The sequence below is a fragment of the Tyto alba genome, unplaced genomic scaffold, assembly GCF_018691265.1.
Source record: "Tyto alba isolate M040663 unplaced genomic scaffold, T.alba_DEE_v4.0 Super-Scaffold_5, whole genome shotgun sequence".
Lineage (NCBI taxonomy): Eukaryota > Metazoa > Chordata > Aves > Strigiformes > Tytonidae > Tyto > Tyto alba.
This window is the reverse complement of record NW_024881326.1, coordinates 22,330,382-22,348,069: the sequence shown is the minus strand read 5'-3', so window position 1 is coordinate 22,348,069 and position 17,688 is coordinate 22,330,382. Positions and strand designations below refer to the sequence as shown.

Genomic DNA, 17,688 nt, shown 5'->3' with positions numbered 1-17,688 from the left:
AAAACACTGGGCATTCCTTTTCTTATGATGCTCTGCAATGATAATAACAATACTAAACCCCAAGCTATCGGCTCTGGAATATTCCTAATTCAGCCACTTATAATACTTACTACTCTAAGCAGGTTTTGTTTTTCATTTGGCTGCAGTGAATAGAGGTTAACTGGGTAGTCAGCAGTCACATCTTCCATGTCAATATTTCGAGTCCTGAATGAATTACCGAACTGCATCTTTCAATTTACTCTGAGACCTTAAAGGTACAATAAACGCTAGGAGTTAAATTGCTTTTAAAAAGCTTAGGCTATCGCCCTGGTCAAAAGACAAGCAAGAGGGAAATAAATGCCTTTAAAGAGGATTATGTAATTTGTATTTACTGAAGATGAACCGTTCCCTCTATAAACATCGTGGCTGCTGGAATATGTAGGTCACTGAGATAGAAGCTCAGAAAGATACCTGCAGCTTCAAGTGAGAGGGCATAGAGGTCCACAAGACATTTTAACATGAGTCCGTAAGAGTGGTACACAAGAGTCAAAGAATTAATTTGGGACTAACCAGTTGAACCATAAGGAGGAGAAAATAGAAAGTATGAATTCAAGAAACATGCAGACTTTTTTCTTAGTTCGACCGCTTAAAAAAACCCAAGACCAAACAAAAAAGGCTAAGAAGGGATCTTTACAAGTGAAAAGCTCTGAACTGTAGCAGGTGAAGGGAAAAAAAGTCAAACAACAAATGTTAACTTTTTATCCATTTTTAACAGGAAACTACACAAGGATACTCTTTTGCTAAGGACTCTTACAAAATGTGCTCATTAGCTCAACGCCTAACTCATAAAAAAAGACAACTACGATGCTGGGGAAAGCAAGGGGACACTTACCTGTAGGGATGAATGTAGGCTGTTGCAACTGCATGTTGGCTAGAGCCTGTTGGTAGTGGAAAACGCTTGGGTTAAAGACTGTGGTGGCACCATTGTTTTTTTCAAGTGCTGGCCTCTTTGGTAAAGGTTGAAGTGCACCAGGCGGCAGGGCCTGTGGATAAGGGAGTCATTAAAGACAAATGGAGTAAAAAAAGGGGCCAGGTGTAGATCAAGCATGCAATAAATAGTAGGGGGTCTTGGCTGCAAATCACCTGCAACTGTATCAACTTAGGGAGACAGGAAAGAGAAGAGCCGCTAAATCACAGTAGAAGTAGGAGGTGAAACCACAACTCACTAGGTAAGCAGTTAGTAAATGCACCAGGAGAAGGGGCAGAGTCCAGAGGCGGGGGGGGGGGGGGATGCTAAGGGAGCTTTTCAGCAGGACTGTCTTGGGCACACAGGGAAAAAAAAAAACACGAGGAGAAGGAAGGGGAGACATGATCACCTGGACGGGATACTACGAAGAGCAGTTGCAGGCAACAAGCATTTTAAAAAAAAATACAACAAAACAACAAACAAACCGAAACAAAACAGGTAAGAGGAATACAGTAGATGACTATTTATAAACAAGATTAGCATAAGCAACAAACACCGTGGAAAAAAAGGGATGCTTGCCTCTGTTTCAACACCTGCCTACATGTATGTGCACATGTGTGTAAGCATGCACACGTGTGTGCAGCTGACCCATGTGTCCCAGCGGTAAAGCAGTGGCTGTTGCCAATTCCACGCGTAGTGTCACATTCATAGTAAACTGCATTTCCACTCGTTAGCAGAGAGGATGAGCAACATGGTCAAGAACAGGCCTGATTCTCCACCGCCCGGAGCAGCGGCACAGCTCTCCCCCAGCAGATTTGGACTTGCTCCCAGCTTCCAGAAGGTGGCCTCCAACAGTTAAACACTGCTCACTCGTTATGAACAGTGGAAAAAGCCATCGACGAACGCGGTGTTGGAACAAGATTTGGGTGGGCCTTGCTATCAGGCAAATCCCCTCTTTTTGTTCTATCACACCACCAAGCTTCTTCCAGCCTGTCAAACCCGTTTCATGATCAGACTTGGTAAAAAGCATTAACCCAACTCAGGAACTTTTCTCAGTGAGTTACTCATCATTCACCCAAGCATGTCTCAACAGCAAAGTAGTATGTCAGGTTCTTAGGAGACAGGAATGTTTCTAATGATTTACAGCTTTTCATTGTACCCAAGTAGAAACCACATTTTTTTCTCCACATTGTGATAGAAAAGGGTCCTTTTAATTATGCCCTGCAGTCCTGTTGCACGCAATGCTCCCACTGACGTCAATGAGATTTATGCACGTGGAAGTCATGCAGAATCAGGTCACTTCTGCCTAGCTGTTAGTCTGTACCACGTAGCAAAGCAATGGCTGAAAAACAGGGTCATCACTCCTAGGGTTTTTTTTTTTTTTTTTGAATAGGTAACAGTGAAGGGCAGGTAATGGAGGAAGTTTAGCTAATGAACAGGTAAGGCTACAAACACACAGACTTGGAAGAAAGGACACAAGTAAAGAGATTTTAAAGTGCTATGAAGATCAACACACAACAGAATATAAGTGAAAGCTTGCAACAGTTTGTCACCATCTAGAAACAGGTTTCACTTTAAATTTAATTTGCTATAGGAGACTGCTCATCTGAGAAATGTTAAGCAAGATACTTCCAGGCAAAACATTACTCCATCCTATCTCTATTGACATGGTGGCTTTTGGGTGGTTTTAATATTAAAAAAAAAAAAAAAAAAAAAGAAAATTAGAAGAAGAAATTGCATTTGCAAAACTGCCCCCAGACATGCACACATCCTCTGCTAACGCTAGCAGGCATCCAGTGCCAGCATTAGGACCTAATCTTTCCAGATTTCTTCTGGCTAGTACCAAAGGAGCAGTGAAACACAGGACAATGTTTTCAGACACAAACACCAAAATCTTTTGCTTAAGATCTGTATTTTACAACGAGGTCCTTTACATAAAGAACTAAGAGTTTCCATTTCTAGGTAAGCCCTCATTGATATCCACGTTAACTCTGACTGTATCTACAGCTTGACTATTTAATGATGGCTACATGAATGTTCCTCAAGGCATGGGACAGATCTGCAGCTTGTGGAGTAGCTCCATGTACATTGGAGGTGTTTTACAGATTTACAGTGACTGTAGAACTTGCTGCTTAATTCATGCTCTTTACTGTGCCTGATTTGCTAAACATTCTTTTTTTCAGATGCTTCCAAAATCCTCCTCAGAAAAAAAAAAATACTAATTATAGCAAAGCACCTGTGCCAGGCACATAATGGACTTTTGACTCCTTGCTTCTTGGTCAAAGACTGTCACCACCCCAAAACCTCCATTATCCCATAATGGCAGTGCCAAAAGCAGAACAGCTGAAGGCTTTGAGACCCCGCCGTGACGTCCTGGCTCTTTACAGGACAATTCCTGAGCCCAGCGCTGTGCTCAGAGGGAGCACACAAACACCAGCAGGGCACAGAGATGTCCACGCACAATGGACAACCCCAGTGCCTCCCTAACATCACCCTTCCTCCTCCCCTGCTGCAGCCCCTTGGGAAATGCCTGAACAGCAGGCGAGTGGAGAAGCCCAAATAAATGCAACATTTCCAGAGTCTTCTAAAGAAGCAAGCACACTGCAGCAGCTTCTGCGCAGCCTGAAGGCCGGCTCTGCCACGCGGGCTCTGCGGCCGCAGGAGCTCGGAGCCCTTCTCGGTCTGCTTCTGGTTCGGCACAGCTTTCTGGGTCTCCTCTCCCACCCCAGCAGCTGGGGGAGCATTCCTGCAGGAGCACGCCCTGAAGATGTGCTCCTCCTGTTGCCAACCTATCTTATTTTAGATACTAAGGTGCAGGAGGGCCCAGAAGGACAGAAGGATCTGGCTTCACCACTTTTTCATCCTTTGTGCTGAGGTAAGAGCCCCAAGCTACGACTACAGCCTGGGAGAGGTCTCTAAAATTGCACGTGATGAAATTAGGCCAATATAGCTGCTGCACAGGGATCTGGCAGGGACACAGGAGCAAACAACTGTGTCTCATTTGAAATGGGCCAGAATTTTTGTTGTCAGGACCTGCAGGAAATACAATAACTCACAGGGGATACAACATTTCTGTCTTGCACCATGTGCTGGTTCTGAAGGAATCCCCCAAGCGTGTCCTGCTGCACCTACAAAAGGTGATGGGAGACTCCTCACCATATTTTGACCTTACTGAATTCTGTAGCAAGTGCCTCCCCGCTGCTTGTGATTTCCCTCTGGCCAAGCTCTGACCATTACACATGTAGCAGGAGCCTTTGACAGTAACTTTTTCCAACTTTCTTTTTTGCCGGTGTGTTTGCGTGCACACATGGGTACGCAACATATGCAACATGATCAGACCATTTGCACAGGTGAAAGGGTTAATTCAGTTCACTGTCCATGTGATAGCCCGCACTGATCCCAGTGAACAATTCCCACTACAGAAATGCCAGGCAGCCTCCCATTTTTGGGCTGGGAAAGCCACATTCCTGCTTGAACATAAGCATCTGAACAAAGAGGTTTGTGCCACTTCCCTGCATGGCATGGAAAGCAATCTTTCAGCATGACTGACAGATAAATACGCACTGGATGCCAAAGTCAAAATTTCCCACGTGCTGGTTAACAACCCTCTCTTGTTATTTTTTGCGAGACAAGAACTGGATTAAATCTTTGCAACAAACAATTTAATTGCACCTCAAAGTTCCCCTCAGATCGCTATCTCCTGGGAGCAGATCACACTTTCACCCCTTTGCACTTAGCAGAGAGGGGCTGATTCTGCATCTGGCTTGCTGCTTCAGTCCAAGGCATGACAAATACAAAACGATCTGAGAGAGGGCACAGGTAGCACCCGTTCCCTGCCAAGCAGCAGAAGCAATCTGAGTAGTTTCCTCTGAAGATTATACATGCTCTTATCACCACTGTAAATCCTTCTCTGGTGCAGCCTTTCCCAAGGGTTCAGAGGAGGTGGCACATTCCAACAACACAGTTGCAAACCTTCAGATGTTTCGGAGCAGGAAGACTATTAAAAGTAACTTATCTGATGGGGTTTTGTTCAGTGGGGGAGGCCAGGAGGGTAGGGGAGTTGAAGGCCTTTCCCATTCTCTGCCCTATCTCGCCTCCTTGGAAAGGGCAGCGAGGCTCCATCCCGTCACTGCCTGCGCTGGCTTCGGGGCCACATCCGTGCCAGCCGTGAGCAGCGGGGAGAGAGAGGCTGTTGTGCCATTTACAGTGTAATCCCATGACTGCTGGTGGAAGCTGGTCCCTAGCAAGGTTTCCTACTGCTGCTGCCTGAAACAAGCCTCCTGGCTACTTAAAGAAAACCCCATAACCCAATCTTCAGAGGGAAAGGGGAGTGGATCAGCCTCTGCTTTTTAGCTCTGGGAATGAAGAGCAACACCAGCTTGAAGGTTTCAGGTCTCCTCTGTGCCCACCCTTCCCTTTCAGCCCCTTGTAGCTGGGTGACAGGAGCTGGTATTTTTTTAGCATGTATTGGATCCCTCGTTATTTGGGGTGAATGGGAAGGAGTTGTATTCTACGGAGCCAGAACTGCCAGCAGACTGGCAAGATGGCTTTTGTCTCACTATGAGTGCCAGGAAAACAGGTAAAACATATTTGAGACTCAGAAAATTAACCAAAAGGTAGCTTACACGAAGAGAGCTTGAAGGGAGCAGATACCGTGCCTGAGGCTGAAGGAAGAGGCACCCAGGGCGAGGTCCCTTTGCTGACACTGTCCCACCGGGGCCCGGCGGGAGGAACCAGAGGCAGAGCCAGCTGTAACAGCAGCCACCTCCCCAGCTTACTGATCACACCACCAAGGTCCCGCACCCCCCCCTGCTTCAGTTCCCAGCACACACCTCCCAGGGTGCTGCTTAGCTCTCTCCCTCCTAAATTTGGGTCGTGCCCGTTGCACAGAACACCCTTCTGCAGGGCAGTACCAGCGTGACACTGCCAGGCAGGGCGGTGCTGTTGGGCGTACGACGAAAAGTTGCTGGATCTGTCCCGTCTCACCCAGTCCTCCAGCATACCCAGCGCACTGCTGACCTAATGGGTTAAATTCTCACCAAAACATCACGACTCCAAAGCTGCCGCTGTTTGGAAAAACACTTCAAAACCCAGAGCTGACTCCCTCCAAGATTATTCACTGCTTCCAAAGCACATCCAGGCTTCAGGAGGCAGAGCTCGGATGGTTAATGGATGGTGTGCGGGGCGCAGGATTGGCATGTCTGAACGCACACTGCAACATTTCTGGCCGGGATGGGCAGTCTCCCCAGGCACTAAACTAACACCACAGACCAAGTGCAGAAGGCTTTCATGCAGACTAAGATGGTTACGTGCAAAGCGAGAAGGTGAAAGGTCCAAGTACCAGGTCAAAGGTTGCCTCGAGCGGTCGCTTCAGTGATCTGACAGCTGGCTGAGTCTTAATTAGCAGGCAGCGAGCACATGATGGCAATGGGCCAGGGAAGGGGGGTCAAGCACAGTAACAAAAACAGCAAGCAGAGGTGTGTCAAGAGAGAGCAACATTTTGGAGAGGCGAAGAGAAAAAAAATAAAAATAAAAAAAGGTGAAAGCATTATACAATATATTAAAAAGACGAGGCATGCGCAATGGGGGTGGCTGAGTAATTACCTGGCCTGGTGGCTAGTCAGCTGTTTCGCCTCAGTGAGTTTTAAAAGCAATGTCATCGCGGGCCACGTGCTTTGGAGCATCCTCCCCGCGGGGTGAGGAGCGCGCAGGCAGCGGCGCCGGGCTTGCGCGGGGCGTCAGCGTCAGCCCGGGCTCTGCAGCTGCCCGCCGCGCAGGGTCGGCGCCCGCGGCAAGGGGAGGACCCCCGGCCCGGGGGGGCAGGTCGAGCGCACGCCCAGGTGCCGTCCTGACCTGGGGACCGAGCCCGACCCCCTGCATCTGACTGTGCTGCACCGACTTCGGCCAAGCGGCAGCGAGTGAAGCTACTGCTTGTGCACGTCGAGTAACTGCAGGATCGGGTCCCTCAGAAATACCTTCTGAATTTAGATTTGCAGTCCTTCCAAATCTATTCTGGAAGGTACGCCCATTTGTCCGGCGTATGTTTTTTGACCCAAGAAAACTAGGCACCCTTCTTCCCTTTAATAAAAGTCTTATTCCTCAACAGGTACAGTAAACGCATCAAACCTTGAAAAGTCAATGAATAATGTAAGCTGTTTTGGTAGCTGGGGTGATGCAACAAGCCATCAATAAATATTTTAAAGGTTCTAGTTAACAGCATACAAATAAGGTTAATTACATTTTTGAGAGAAGCTAGAAGCATGAATAAAACATGCATTGGCTTTGGTTAAGTAGCAGTGTCCTAGATAATTAGTGAAAAAGTAAAGATTCCATCGTAAAAAACACAAGAGTTTCATTTCAGAAGGTTCTTTTTCAACAGACCTGGGCTGTTGTTTCAACGATAATAAAAATAGTAAGAAATCTAGTAGACACTGCAGGACAAATACTGCAGTATAAATTTGTTCTTCAAATTAAATTCCAGGTGCTGATACTACAAGGAGGCCAGTTGTTTAATTTCTAGAATTGTCCTCGTTTTGCGATATGTTTCATCATGAATGGAAAAGCAACCTCTTTTACTGTTTTTTTTTTAAATGTATTTAGAAAAATTTTAATAGCCTTACTTCTGAATAAAGAAGGCAAGAACGTTTTTAATATTATTAAAAAAAAATAAAAATAAAAATCACAGAACAGGTGAGGTTGGAAGGGACCTCTGGAGATCATCTAGACCAACACCCTGCTCAAAGTAGGGTTAACTAGAGCAGCCAGCTCAGGACTGCCTCCAGGAAGGCTCTGAGTATCTCTGAGGATGGAGCGACCTGTTGCAGTGTTTGATCACCTTCACAGTAAAGAAGTTTTCTCTTATGTTTTTTCTTATGTTTAAATGGAATTTCCCAAATTTCAGTTTGTGCCTCTTGTCATTTCACTAGGCACCATAGAGAAGAGCCTGCCTCTGTCTTCTTTACTTCTCCCATCAGGAGTTTATACACATAGCTGAGATCCCCCTGGGCCTCTTCTAACCTCCCCAGGCTCTCTCATCTCTGGAATAAATAGGTGCCATTACACTGAATTCAGCAGAATGGCAAACATTTATTCCAGCTAGGAATTTTATCTGGAAAGTCTTCCTTGACTCGTTTTCAGAAGTGTAGGTATTAGATAGAAGTCACAGTTCAAATTAAAATGCCGGTGGGACCATCTCTACCAGGTCCAAAGTATCAAAGTGGCCAGGAAGTCACCCTTGGTTTGAGACCTGTCATTTCACAAAGCCTTGGTGAAGGCACCAGGCACATGTCTGCTAAGCTCAGACAGCTGCTATCTTGTCTGCTTTTAAGTCGGTGGAAATTTTGCTACTGACTTCAACAGGCCAGGATCTCCCTGCAGAGGATGTGTTATGGGATGGGCAGTCTTTCCTTTTGTTGTGTACTGAGGAAGCTAAACTGACACCTGTGACATAGCCGGGGAAGGTGTTGGTTCCAAGTGCTGCTGTACTTGCTTATGTCACGTCATGATGCCGTGTCAGAAAATCACAGGGTTCGTCATCGTGTCCCTAACCGGCGAGATGTACCGCGCCACTCAGGGCTTCATGCTGTGGTGAGCACACAGAAAGGATGAAGAAATGGGATTCTTATCGCACATGCTCTCAGCTCTCTAGTCAGCCATTTACAAAGCACTACTTTTCCACAAACACCACATATGACACAAATGACATCTCTTAGCAGTGGAAATACAGCTTGAGAAGAGCTCTACTTACCATTGCAGCTGCAGCTGTCTGGTTCACCTGGTGTTGAGCTGCCTTGATTTTGGCTTGCAGGTGTGCAGGGGGATGAAAGTACTTGCATTTCTCCCTAGAGCATCGACCTTTGATGTAATCCATGCAAACTGTAACAGTATTTTCATTTGTGTCTATCATTGCAATATCTATAGGGTGAGCATAGCGGCAATCATTCTCACCACGTGTGCAATTTCCACGCTGAAACTCTCGACAAACCTTAAAAGAAAGTCACATTATTGAGCAGAACATCAAGTTACTCTTCATTCAGTATTTTCAACACAGAGTATCAGTTCAGTTGGCCACATTAAACCACGTGTGTATACTAAATCCATGCTCATCTTGGGTAGCACATATACCAACAGTCACAGGGGCAACTGGTGCTACTCACAACTGGTTCAGGGTAAGAAAAAACCCACAATGTTATCAAGGCCAACTACCAGATGCAAGTGAAGTACAGAATTTGTTCAGAATGGAAAATGACCCCAGGAAATCAATCTCATTTTGCCAAAACTTTTGGAGCCCAGGATTGCTCCCCTGTCTCTTAAGCTTAAATGTTAATAACTCTGCCATTTGTGTCTCACCTGCATTATGTATTTGTTACGGAGCACACTCTTGGGTAGGACATTTAATTCTAAATGTTGCACGCTGCTGTTATTTGCAATGAGTACCTTTCCTTTAATGTAAGGAGCCTCTTTCACATAATCAGTCTCAGTCTGGCATTACGTGACAGTGCATTTGATTACACTGCAACATGTTCATAAGGTGTTGACAAAATCGCTAGCTTTATGAAGATCTTGCAGATCCTTGTAAGTTAGGAGCACTGAAGCATCAAAGGCAGAGAAAAAGGTTTCACAAAAGGGATCTGCAAGATTTCCTTGTCTGAGAAACTGAGAGAAATTGCTGAGGACTAGAGCTGGTGGTGTAGATCACGTACCAGTGCACCATCAGTCTGACTGTGGGGAAAGGTGAGACGTCAGCAAGGCAATATAAAGCGCATAACTCAAAACAATGTGTTTTGAAATTACACCCTTTTTCACTGCCTTCCTGTGCTATAATTTACACCTGCAGGGGCCTCTGAATTCAGGTCCTCAGCCCTTATCTCCTGCAGAGCCTCTGCTTAGGGTTTGAAAGACATTTGCAACTCCTCCAACACTAAGTCCCAGCGTGCCCAGCCGGCTGGGGGGGGGGGGGAAGATGTCTTTCCAGTGTCCCATACTCACCACTCCCAACACTGTAATGCTTAAAGCTTTCTGTAAAAGGTCAATAAGCCCATCTCTAGACAAGAAAAGTGTGTGTTACTTCCAAAATGTCTCCCACTCAACTCAGTGAAAGGGCAGACCATCTACTTGCATTTTTGCAAGTGCGGCAGATCACACACGGCAAACAACAATCCCAGCCCTGCTCTAGCGCCTACTGAAATCAGAAGAGTGAGTGCTCCCAAATTTCCAGTGACTTCCAAGGATTTGGGACCACGCCCCACATGAGAGTCTGCTCAAGCAGAGAGCAGCAGCCCTGTGTTAGGAAAGCTGCAAGTTAAACTCTGCACTGTGCTGCACCGGGTCATTCTAGCAGAGAGCAACGGCTGGGACTGTTCATTCCCACCAGCAGTATCGTATCAGGCGTCCAAATACCTCCAGTTTATCCGTACGCATCAGTTTCTGCCCAGCAGAGCCTCCTGGTACTGTAACAGTAGGATTTCCGGAAACCAGGACAGGAGTATTTGGTAAAAGCTCTGCAGGAACCAAGCCCATCCCAGGAGAAACATGACTCAGGTAGGGACTAAAAGCCATCGTGGGGCTTGTTGCAAGCGATGGAGTCACAGGAAACGTTGTCTGTGTATAAAAAGAGGAAAACCAAAATATTAGTTAAAAAAGCTCTGTCTTGGATACCCATCAAAGCCTTGCATCACTTCAATCTTTTTAGACAATTTGATTAGCAACATCAAAACGCTGTGCTTTCCAATCTACTCATTTATTGCCGTTTACTTGCGATCTATTCGCTTCTCCTCACTCACAGATTTGTGACTCATCGTGAACACAAGGCATCTTTATTTGTCAGATCAAAGCATATTGATGATCTTTATAGTTTAATGACACAATTAAGGATTTCATGCCAGCAATTAGGGCAGGCCCAAATTAAACAGACTTCTCATTCCCAAATAAATGTCTCAGCTTCTAAATGTCTACACTGCAATACTGTACAGAGACCCCAAGGTAAACTGCAGCACCAGAAGCAGGTAACCTCCATGAGCTACATGGTTGAATTCACTATCAGCCTGCACTGAGCTCCACGTTATCATGGCTAGTGTGGCTCAGGTAGACAAAAGGGATCACTTATGAGTCAAGTGAGGCATCTCTGCTACAGTATGCTTGGAGGTCTAGCATTCTGCACATCAGTGGTTTGTTTCAGACTGCCAACAGCTGCTGAGCAAAAGCCATTTTGCAGGAGTATCCTGATGCTCCACGTGAATGGCAGCAAGAGGACACCAAACTCACTTGTATCACAGCGTGACAGACCTCGTGGCTGTGGCAAGAGCAGGTGGGTCATGGGCTTGGAAGAGCCATGGACAAAGTGTACCAGATGAGATGGCTCAGGTGGGCCAGCACAAGGTCCAGGACCCCACCTGTGCTGCAAGGAGCAGTGTTCCCATGAGGAGACAGAATAACGGGCCGTAAAGATCTTGACTGCTTCAGGTCCCTCAACTGCATCAGGCAGGCAGGTTCTCCAAGCGCAGCAGAGCCCCAGCGCCGGTGGCCAGAGCCACTTCCCTGGCATGAACTGCTCCAGCAGTGCTGGTCTGGGAAAGGAGCTGCCCTTCTGCCAGGGAGGCGAGATCACACCAAGCTCCCGAGCAGCTGCTCGGTTTAAAGTCTGTGAATAGCCCCTACAGCCAGGCAGCTTGTCTGATTTTTAAGGCACCGGATCCGAGGTGCATTTGGGAACGCAACCAATTCCAGCTGATGGAAAAATCCCCCCTGCTCACCCCAAAGACCAGAGCCTGCAAGGCAGCACTCCTGCTCCTGCAGCAGGGGCTCGCGCAACCCCCAGGGGAAGCAGCCTGCGGCTTGTAACCGTTTTTATTTTCCCCTCTGTCACCTGCTCCACTGTGAACTCTGGGTTATAGTTAAAGCTGTTCATGTTTACAGGCATATGTGATGCTGTCCTCGGTGGCTAAAACCTCTACTTGGCAATAAATACAAGCGTGCTTACAGAATGGCCTGGGGCATTTTTCTGGCCACACACATCATCCCCTCCTTGCGTTTATTTTGGCACTTCTAGTCCTGTGGGCTTTTAAAAGGAGCTATATGTAGACAGTGTCTTTCTCGAGAGCATCTTCATCCCAGTACCTTCATACAGCAGGAAACACTTTGCCTGTTGCGATCTGGAGGAAGCTGGCCCACAGTAACACCAGCCAAGCTGCCCTAACCTATCTTTAGCTTAATGATGCCCCCTTCCTAAGGCCAGAGGGACAGCGGGCAGCTCCTGTGCTGATGGGAAAGGGGATGACAGGTCACTGCCAGCATACGTCCAGCTTTCTCTTCCTCAGCAAGGAGACACAGCCTTCTGAGTCAGCAGTGCTGGGTGCTTTAAGTGCAGCAGAACCAAATAATCCTCTCTCTGGGAGGGATTTCCAATCTTCCTTCGTTTGAGCCTGAGTCGAATCCCGCTTCAGCTGATGGGAGACTTTAACCATTAAGCCCAGAGATCCCCCAGTCCATGGCCCTTTATTAAATCATTTTCTTCTCCCTTTCAATTCTCTGTGGCTCCCAGACATTTTACACCTTTTGCTGCTAGAAAAGCTCTTTCAGGATCTTCAAATGCTGTAACTCCCTGAACGCTTTAGTGAGAAGGCAGCATCCATTAGACTGTTTTCTTTTGTGTGAGTACCAGTAATTACAGTGGCATCTGCTGAACTTCTGTCACCATTTGCGCTATAAATGCTACTTGAAGGAGCTTCTCCAGCCTGGCCAGGCTGCACAGGGTTACGTTGGGGCCTGACATGTTGTCAGCACTTGTTTTACATACCCATAGTAGCCCAAACCTTGCAGCACACGTGGCTTGCATGAATGTGTGGGCAAATCTACTTCACGTTTTTCCAGCACCTAACAGAGCAGTCTTGGGAATCCTGAGGCAGCAGGTGTGGCACAGACATTGCTCCAAAATATCAGCAGATCCTTTAAGGCAGGCTTCCCCTGCCTGGGCTTGAACAGAACGAGGAGCCAGCCCAAGGACTTAAAGGGTTTCTGAGATGGAGGGGAAATGCTCCTCCCATTGCTCAGGCAGAGGATGCCAGGACATTTGTGCAGCCAGGGAGGAAGGCTGGGGGCTCACAGTGCCTCACACTGAGTAAATCCACCAGAAACTGGTGGGAATGGATGTGAAACGTTAATGAAGAGATGACATGAGAGCTTCTCCACCAAAGCCACTACAAACTGGGGGGCGGGTTCTGCTCCCTGAAACACAGTCCCCATCTCTAAGGCCATTCCTCAAAAGCAGCCCCTCTCCTCACTGGGAGCAATTAGCAAGGGCTAATGGATCCAAATCCAAGCTGAAGCAAGCGGAGGAAAGATGTCCATGAGGAACAATTGAGGAGTGTGATCTACTCATGATCCCGGACACCTGCAAGAGGGTGGCGTGAAGGAGCAGGATGGGTTTTTATCACTGCTGCTGGTTGTTCACCCATTTCCATGCCCTGGCATCTGGTTTCTGCGTTCCCAAGGTTTCACAACCACTTCTGCCCGCCCGAACCGTGCACCCGGTGCCGCTGACTGAAAGCGAGAGCTCTGCTCCCCACCCTGCCCGCGGGCAGGGACTGACACCCGGCACCCAGGCAGGCGTTCCCAGCGGATGCACAGCCAGAGAACAAGCAGATCTCACTCAACACAGTAAGTCTGGAAGTGCTGGGGGTTTAAGTCTGAACTGTGCTAAACGCACTGAAAACTGCTCCTTTGTAAGCTGGCATCAGGGAGCTCTGTATTTATTGTGGCTGATGAGGGGAAAAGATGGGCTGCACTCATTGCCAGCCCTGACTGCCTGTCTTGGATTGGGAAATCCAGTCTGGCTCATGCATCAGTACCAGTAATAAAAATGCTGCCAGCCAAGTCTCTCCTCCCTTTACGTCTGTGCAGGTCCCCCGTGCCAGGCCTGTCCTGAGGGAATTCAGGCAAGTTTCCTCCTTGCAGCCAGAACCCAACTGTAATTTTTACTCCAAACAGCACTGCTCCCCTCAACATGCCTTCCATCTACCTCTTGTGATTGCACTCAGCCAGGAGACCTGACAGATCAATATTATGACTATACACTAAAAAAAAAAAAAAAAAAAAAGTCTCAGTTTAGTTGGTGGTGTGTTCTAGGGCAAAACAGAGAGATTGAAAGTATCACCACCTACCCCTGCTGTCCCCCTTAAAGCTCTTGCAAATGCAGGAAAAACAGGGGCAGGTTTCCTTGCAAACTGTTATTAACAGTAACATATGCAGACACTGTCAAATAACTCCTGAGCAGAGGAAAACAGGCTACAGTGCAGCGGCAAAGGGGTTCAGACTGGTAGCAGCTCACAAGACTGGTTTACCGAGTATTAAAATGTTTGTAAGAATCAGAATAATCATAAAAAAAAATGCAGCTGAAATGGTTGTTGTGAGAACACATCTCGGGGGGAAGGCTACCGGGGACTTCAACAGCTCTGAGCTCCTCACAGACCCCGAGCATAGGAGCTGTTGGGTTGAAGGTGTGAGCAGAGAGAAGGAACAGTCCCAGGGAGGGGCATTTGTCACCACTGGTGGTGACAGAACCTGGAACAGCTGATTTTGTTAACAAACTAGAAGTTGCATTCAATTTGCCTAGCAGAAATTGTGCTAAAGCTAGAGAAGAAACACAGAGTGGGTGTGAAGAGGAAGGCAGAGGAGCGGCTGGTGTTTTGTCGAACACAAATGCTGTCTCAGCTGGGAAGTGTTGATTCTGAGTTACCTCAGACCCTAAAAAGGGAAAGCTTGAAAATGAGACCACCAGTATAAATACAGAGGTGTTGATGGCCTAAAGGAGAGGAGACAGGTCACTGATAAGCAGCAACACACGGAAAGCACACAAAAAACAGTGGAAGCTTTTATTAGTCTGGTGACAGGAACATAAAAGATAAAGATGTTGTTCTGACAAGGCTGAAGACCCTGATATTGAAAACATAATTGATGCACAGAAAAAAAGCAAAAACCTGTGTTCCCCTCCAATGCAACTGCATGGGCCTGGCTGTAAAACCATCCCTCTAACGTGATGGCTGAGCAAGCTGGAGTGAATCCAACCAGCCAAAGCATCCAGCTACCTACTACCACAGATGCTCGTTTCCCCAATCAGACCACAAAGACCCACTCCTCACTCAAAGGAGATCTCATTTATGGGCTGCTGGAGTGTAGGAGTCAGGTGTTAACGCCCCACAGCACTCTTGGCAGTCACCAGCTCCCGGGTGGGCCAGGGTACGCATGCGTATTCATTCCCACTCTGCCTTTGCCTAGAAGCTGAGATACAGATCAAGGTTTTGCTGCATGGAACAAATGCATGCCCAAAACACCTGCTGAAATCTGCTCCAGCACTTGTTCCAAGCATCACTGGCCAAGCAAGTTATGCTTTAACCCTTTCATCAGCACCAAGGGGGGGGCAGCAGGGTCCCAGTGCCCCAGGAGAGGACGTGGGGCTGGGTTGAAGCTTGGGTTGTCTTCAGGGTCATGGGTGACTCAGAGCTGTCAAGACAGTCTCGGCTAAAGAGACCTTGACAGGAATAAAAGATGAAGAGCTTGAAAACAAAGAGAGCTCAGAGGGGGGAAACAACTTTGCAGGGCAGCAGCAGAGGCAGCTGCAGGCACAAAACCAGCCCAGAGAGCTTCCAGAACAGCTCAACCTAAGCCAGCAGTCACGGTCAATCTGGACTTTCAAAAGTCAAACCTTCAGTAAAGCCTTCTTACTTGGCACCTACATGGTCTCTCCGAGGTGTCTCCCAGAGAAATACACCATGTTGTGGAAACAGTCAGCTCCATGTCCTTGCCTGACTTGTTTTAAAGCGCTGTATGAAGCAGTTTGTTTAAAACTGAATCATGGGCACCAAACATTCATGTGATTCTCAGCTTTGCACAAATGGTTAGCAGCAACATCAGAGAACCACCAGAGACTTCAGAGAAATAAGCTCACACTAGCAACCGTTAATTCACACCTAGTAGGCTTCCATGAGCAGCAGGCATCCCACCTGGGACACGGCTCTTCTCCAAGCAGCACCTCCATTAAACAGCCAGCATCAGGGTCCTGGCTCTTGGTTCATCAGGAAGATTAGCTCTTGCTGCATGTCAGCAGTGGTACAAGAAAATGTGGCAGTGAATGTTTAGATGCAAGCTCACAGACAGACACACCCAATGCCATTTCAGGAAGCATGGTGAAAAGCTGCTATGTCAGTGCTGTTTTTTTGTTTGCTTGTGGGTTTGGTTTTTTTTTTTTTTTTTTTTTAATATGGTAGCTTTTCTGGTGAAAATGCACTTTAAAATGTCTAAGCATTCAGCTATTGTTTGGACCTATTAAGCACTCTGTTCCCAATCTCCTCTCTGGCAAGCATCCCAATTAAGCAGGCATCCCGTTGATCAGCTTTCTGATCACATGGGATTTGTTCCGCCGCTGCATCTGATATAATACTTTCTGCTTTGAAGAATTTCATGTGTATCCAGAAGGAGGCCCCACCCTTCTCATTTAAAGACAGAAAGAATTCTCAAAGCCTGCTTCCACTGGCAGCATCTTCAGGAAATCAAAGGCAGGTGAAAGAGCAATCTCTTGTTTGTCCTGAAATTGGTGTGGAGCAAGCTGGGCAGCAGGAATTAGACCAAGAGCTCGTTTGCTCTGAGCAAAGTGTGGGAAAGCAGGAACGGAGCAGTCATTGCAGAACAATATTTTATTTTTCTTCTTTGCCCATGTCTCTCTCGTGGCACAATTTAGAAACCAGGGACCTTTCTCATCAGATAAGGTTAGCTCTGAAATGAGAGCACTAACCAGACAAACCATCAGATTCGGTCTCAGAGGCAATTTAAAAGGCAGAAGTGGAATTGCAGGAGGAGCGAACTGGACCTGCTAGACTGCAAAATGGGAAGATGGGAACTTTCCAAAGAGGAAATCCCAAAGATGTTTTGAACAGCCAGTCACTGTGAATTCCCCACAGAGGAAAGCCCCAAACAGGAAAGGTTTGCTTTTGGTACAGGGCTAGGAAACCAGTGCTACCATTTTGTGGGAATTCAGGATTTCCTTCTCATGCTCACATATTTCCATGAAAAGTGAACTCCACAAAAAGGGGTGCAAAGATTACAGCAGATTAGAGTTTAAGGTGCAAAGCAACTAAATAATTCTGTGGCTCATTTTCTCATCTGCTTCACTTTTCCATCTTCGAAATGGGAAGAATAAACAGCATTTCCCTAGCTTACATGGCAGGGTGGAGATAAAGCTGCTAACACACACGCAGGATGGTCGGAATGAGGGTGTGCATGGAAGAGCCTTTACAAGACAGGAGGAACACACCAGACTGGGGAAATGCCACCGTGCGGTGGCAGAGAGCACCATCATGGAGGGACACTGGCCAGTTTTCCCTCCTCAAACACAGAATCATTGCAAGCTCTTACACCAAACAGCACAACAGCATCCAGCACCAGTCTCTTGTGAGGATAAAGCAGAGACTCTCCAGCTTGTCAAAGCTGAGATGACAGCTGCTGAGTCTGAAGCCTCATTCGGGCAGGGAAGCTGTAGGTGGGACAGCAAGAGGCCAAGTGCAGGTGGGTTCAGAGACTTGCACATCTTCAGGCTGGAAGAGCCTGTCCGAGGGGTCCAGCCAGACCTCCCGTGTGGCGCAGCACAGGGAACCTCACCCAACAACTGCACATCAAGTGCACATCACCCCAGGAAAGACATTCCTAAAAGAGAATTCCTAATTAGGCTCTTTGTTAAAAACTCGAAGCTTGTT

The 17,688-nt window shown here is 47.2% G+C and overlaps 1 protein-coding gene across 9 annotated transcripts in view; it reads right to left on the bottom strand.

Moving 5' to 3' along the window:
- LOC104365050 (muscleblind-like protein 3) overlaps positions 1-17,688 on the bottom strand; it is a 91,355-nt gene that overhangs the window by 10,537 nt on the left and 63,130 nt on the right. For all 9 annotated transcript variants that reach the window (XR_004407148.2, XR_004407149.2, XM_042807470.1 and 6 more), the window contains 3 exons: positions 10,346-10,546; positions 8,694-8,930; positions 872-1,022 (listed from right to left, as the gene is read on the bottom strand). Coding sequence is in view for 7 of the 9 variants with exons in the window: in XM_042807470.1 (XP_042663404.1) it covers positions 872-1,022; positions 8,694-8,930; positions 10,346-10,546 (589 nt within the window). In the remaining 2 variants the exon portion in view is untranslated. The remainder of the gene's footprint in view (positions 1-871; positions 1,023-8,693; positions 8,931-10,345; positions 10,547-17,688) is intronic.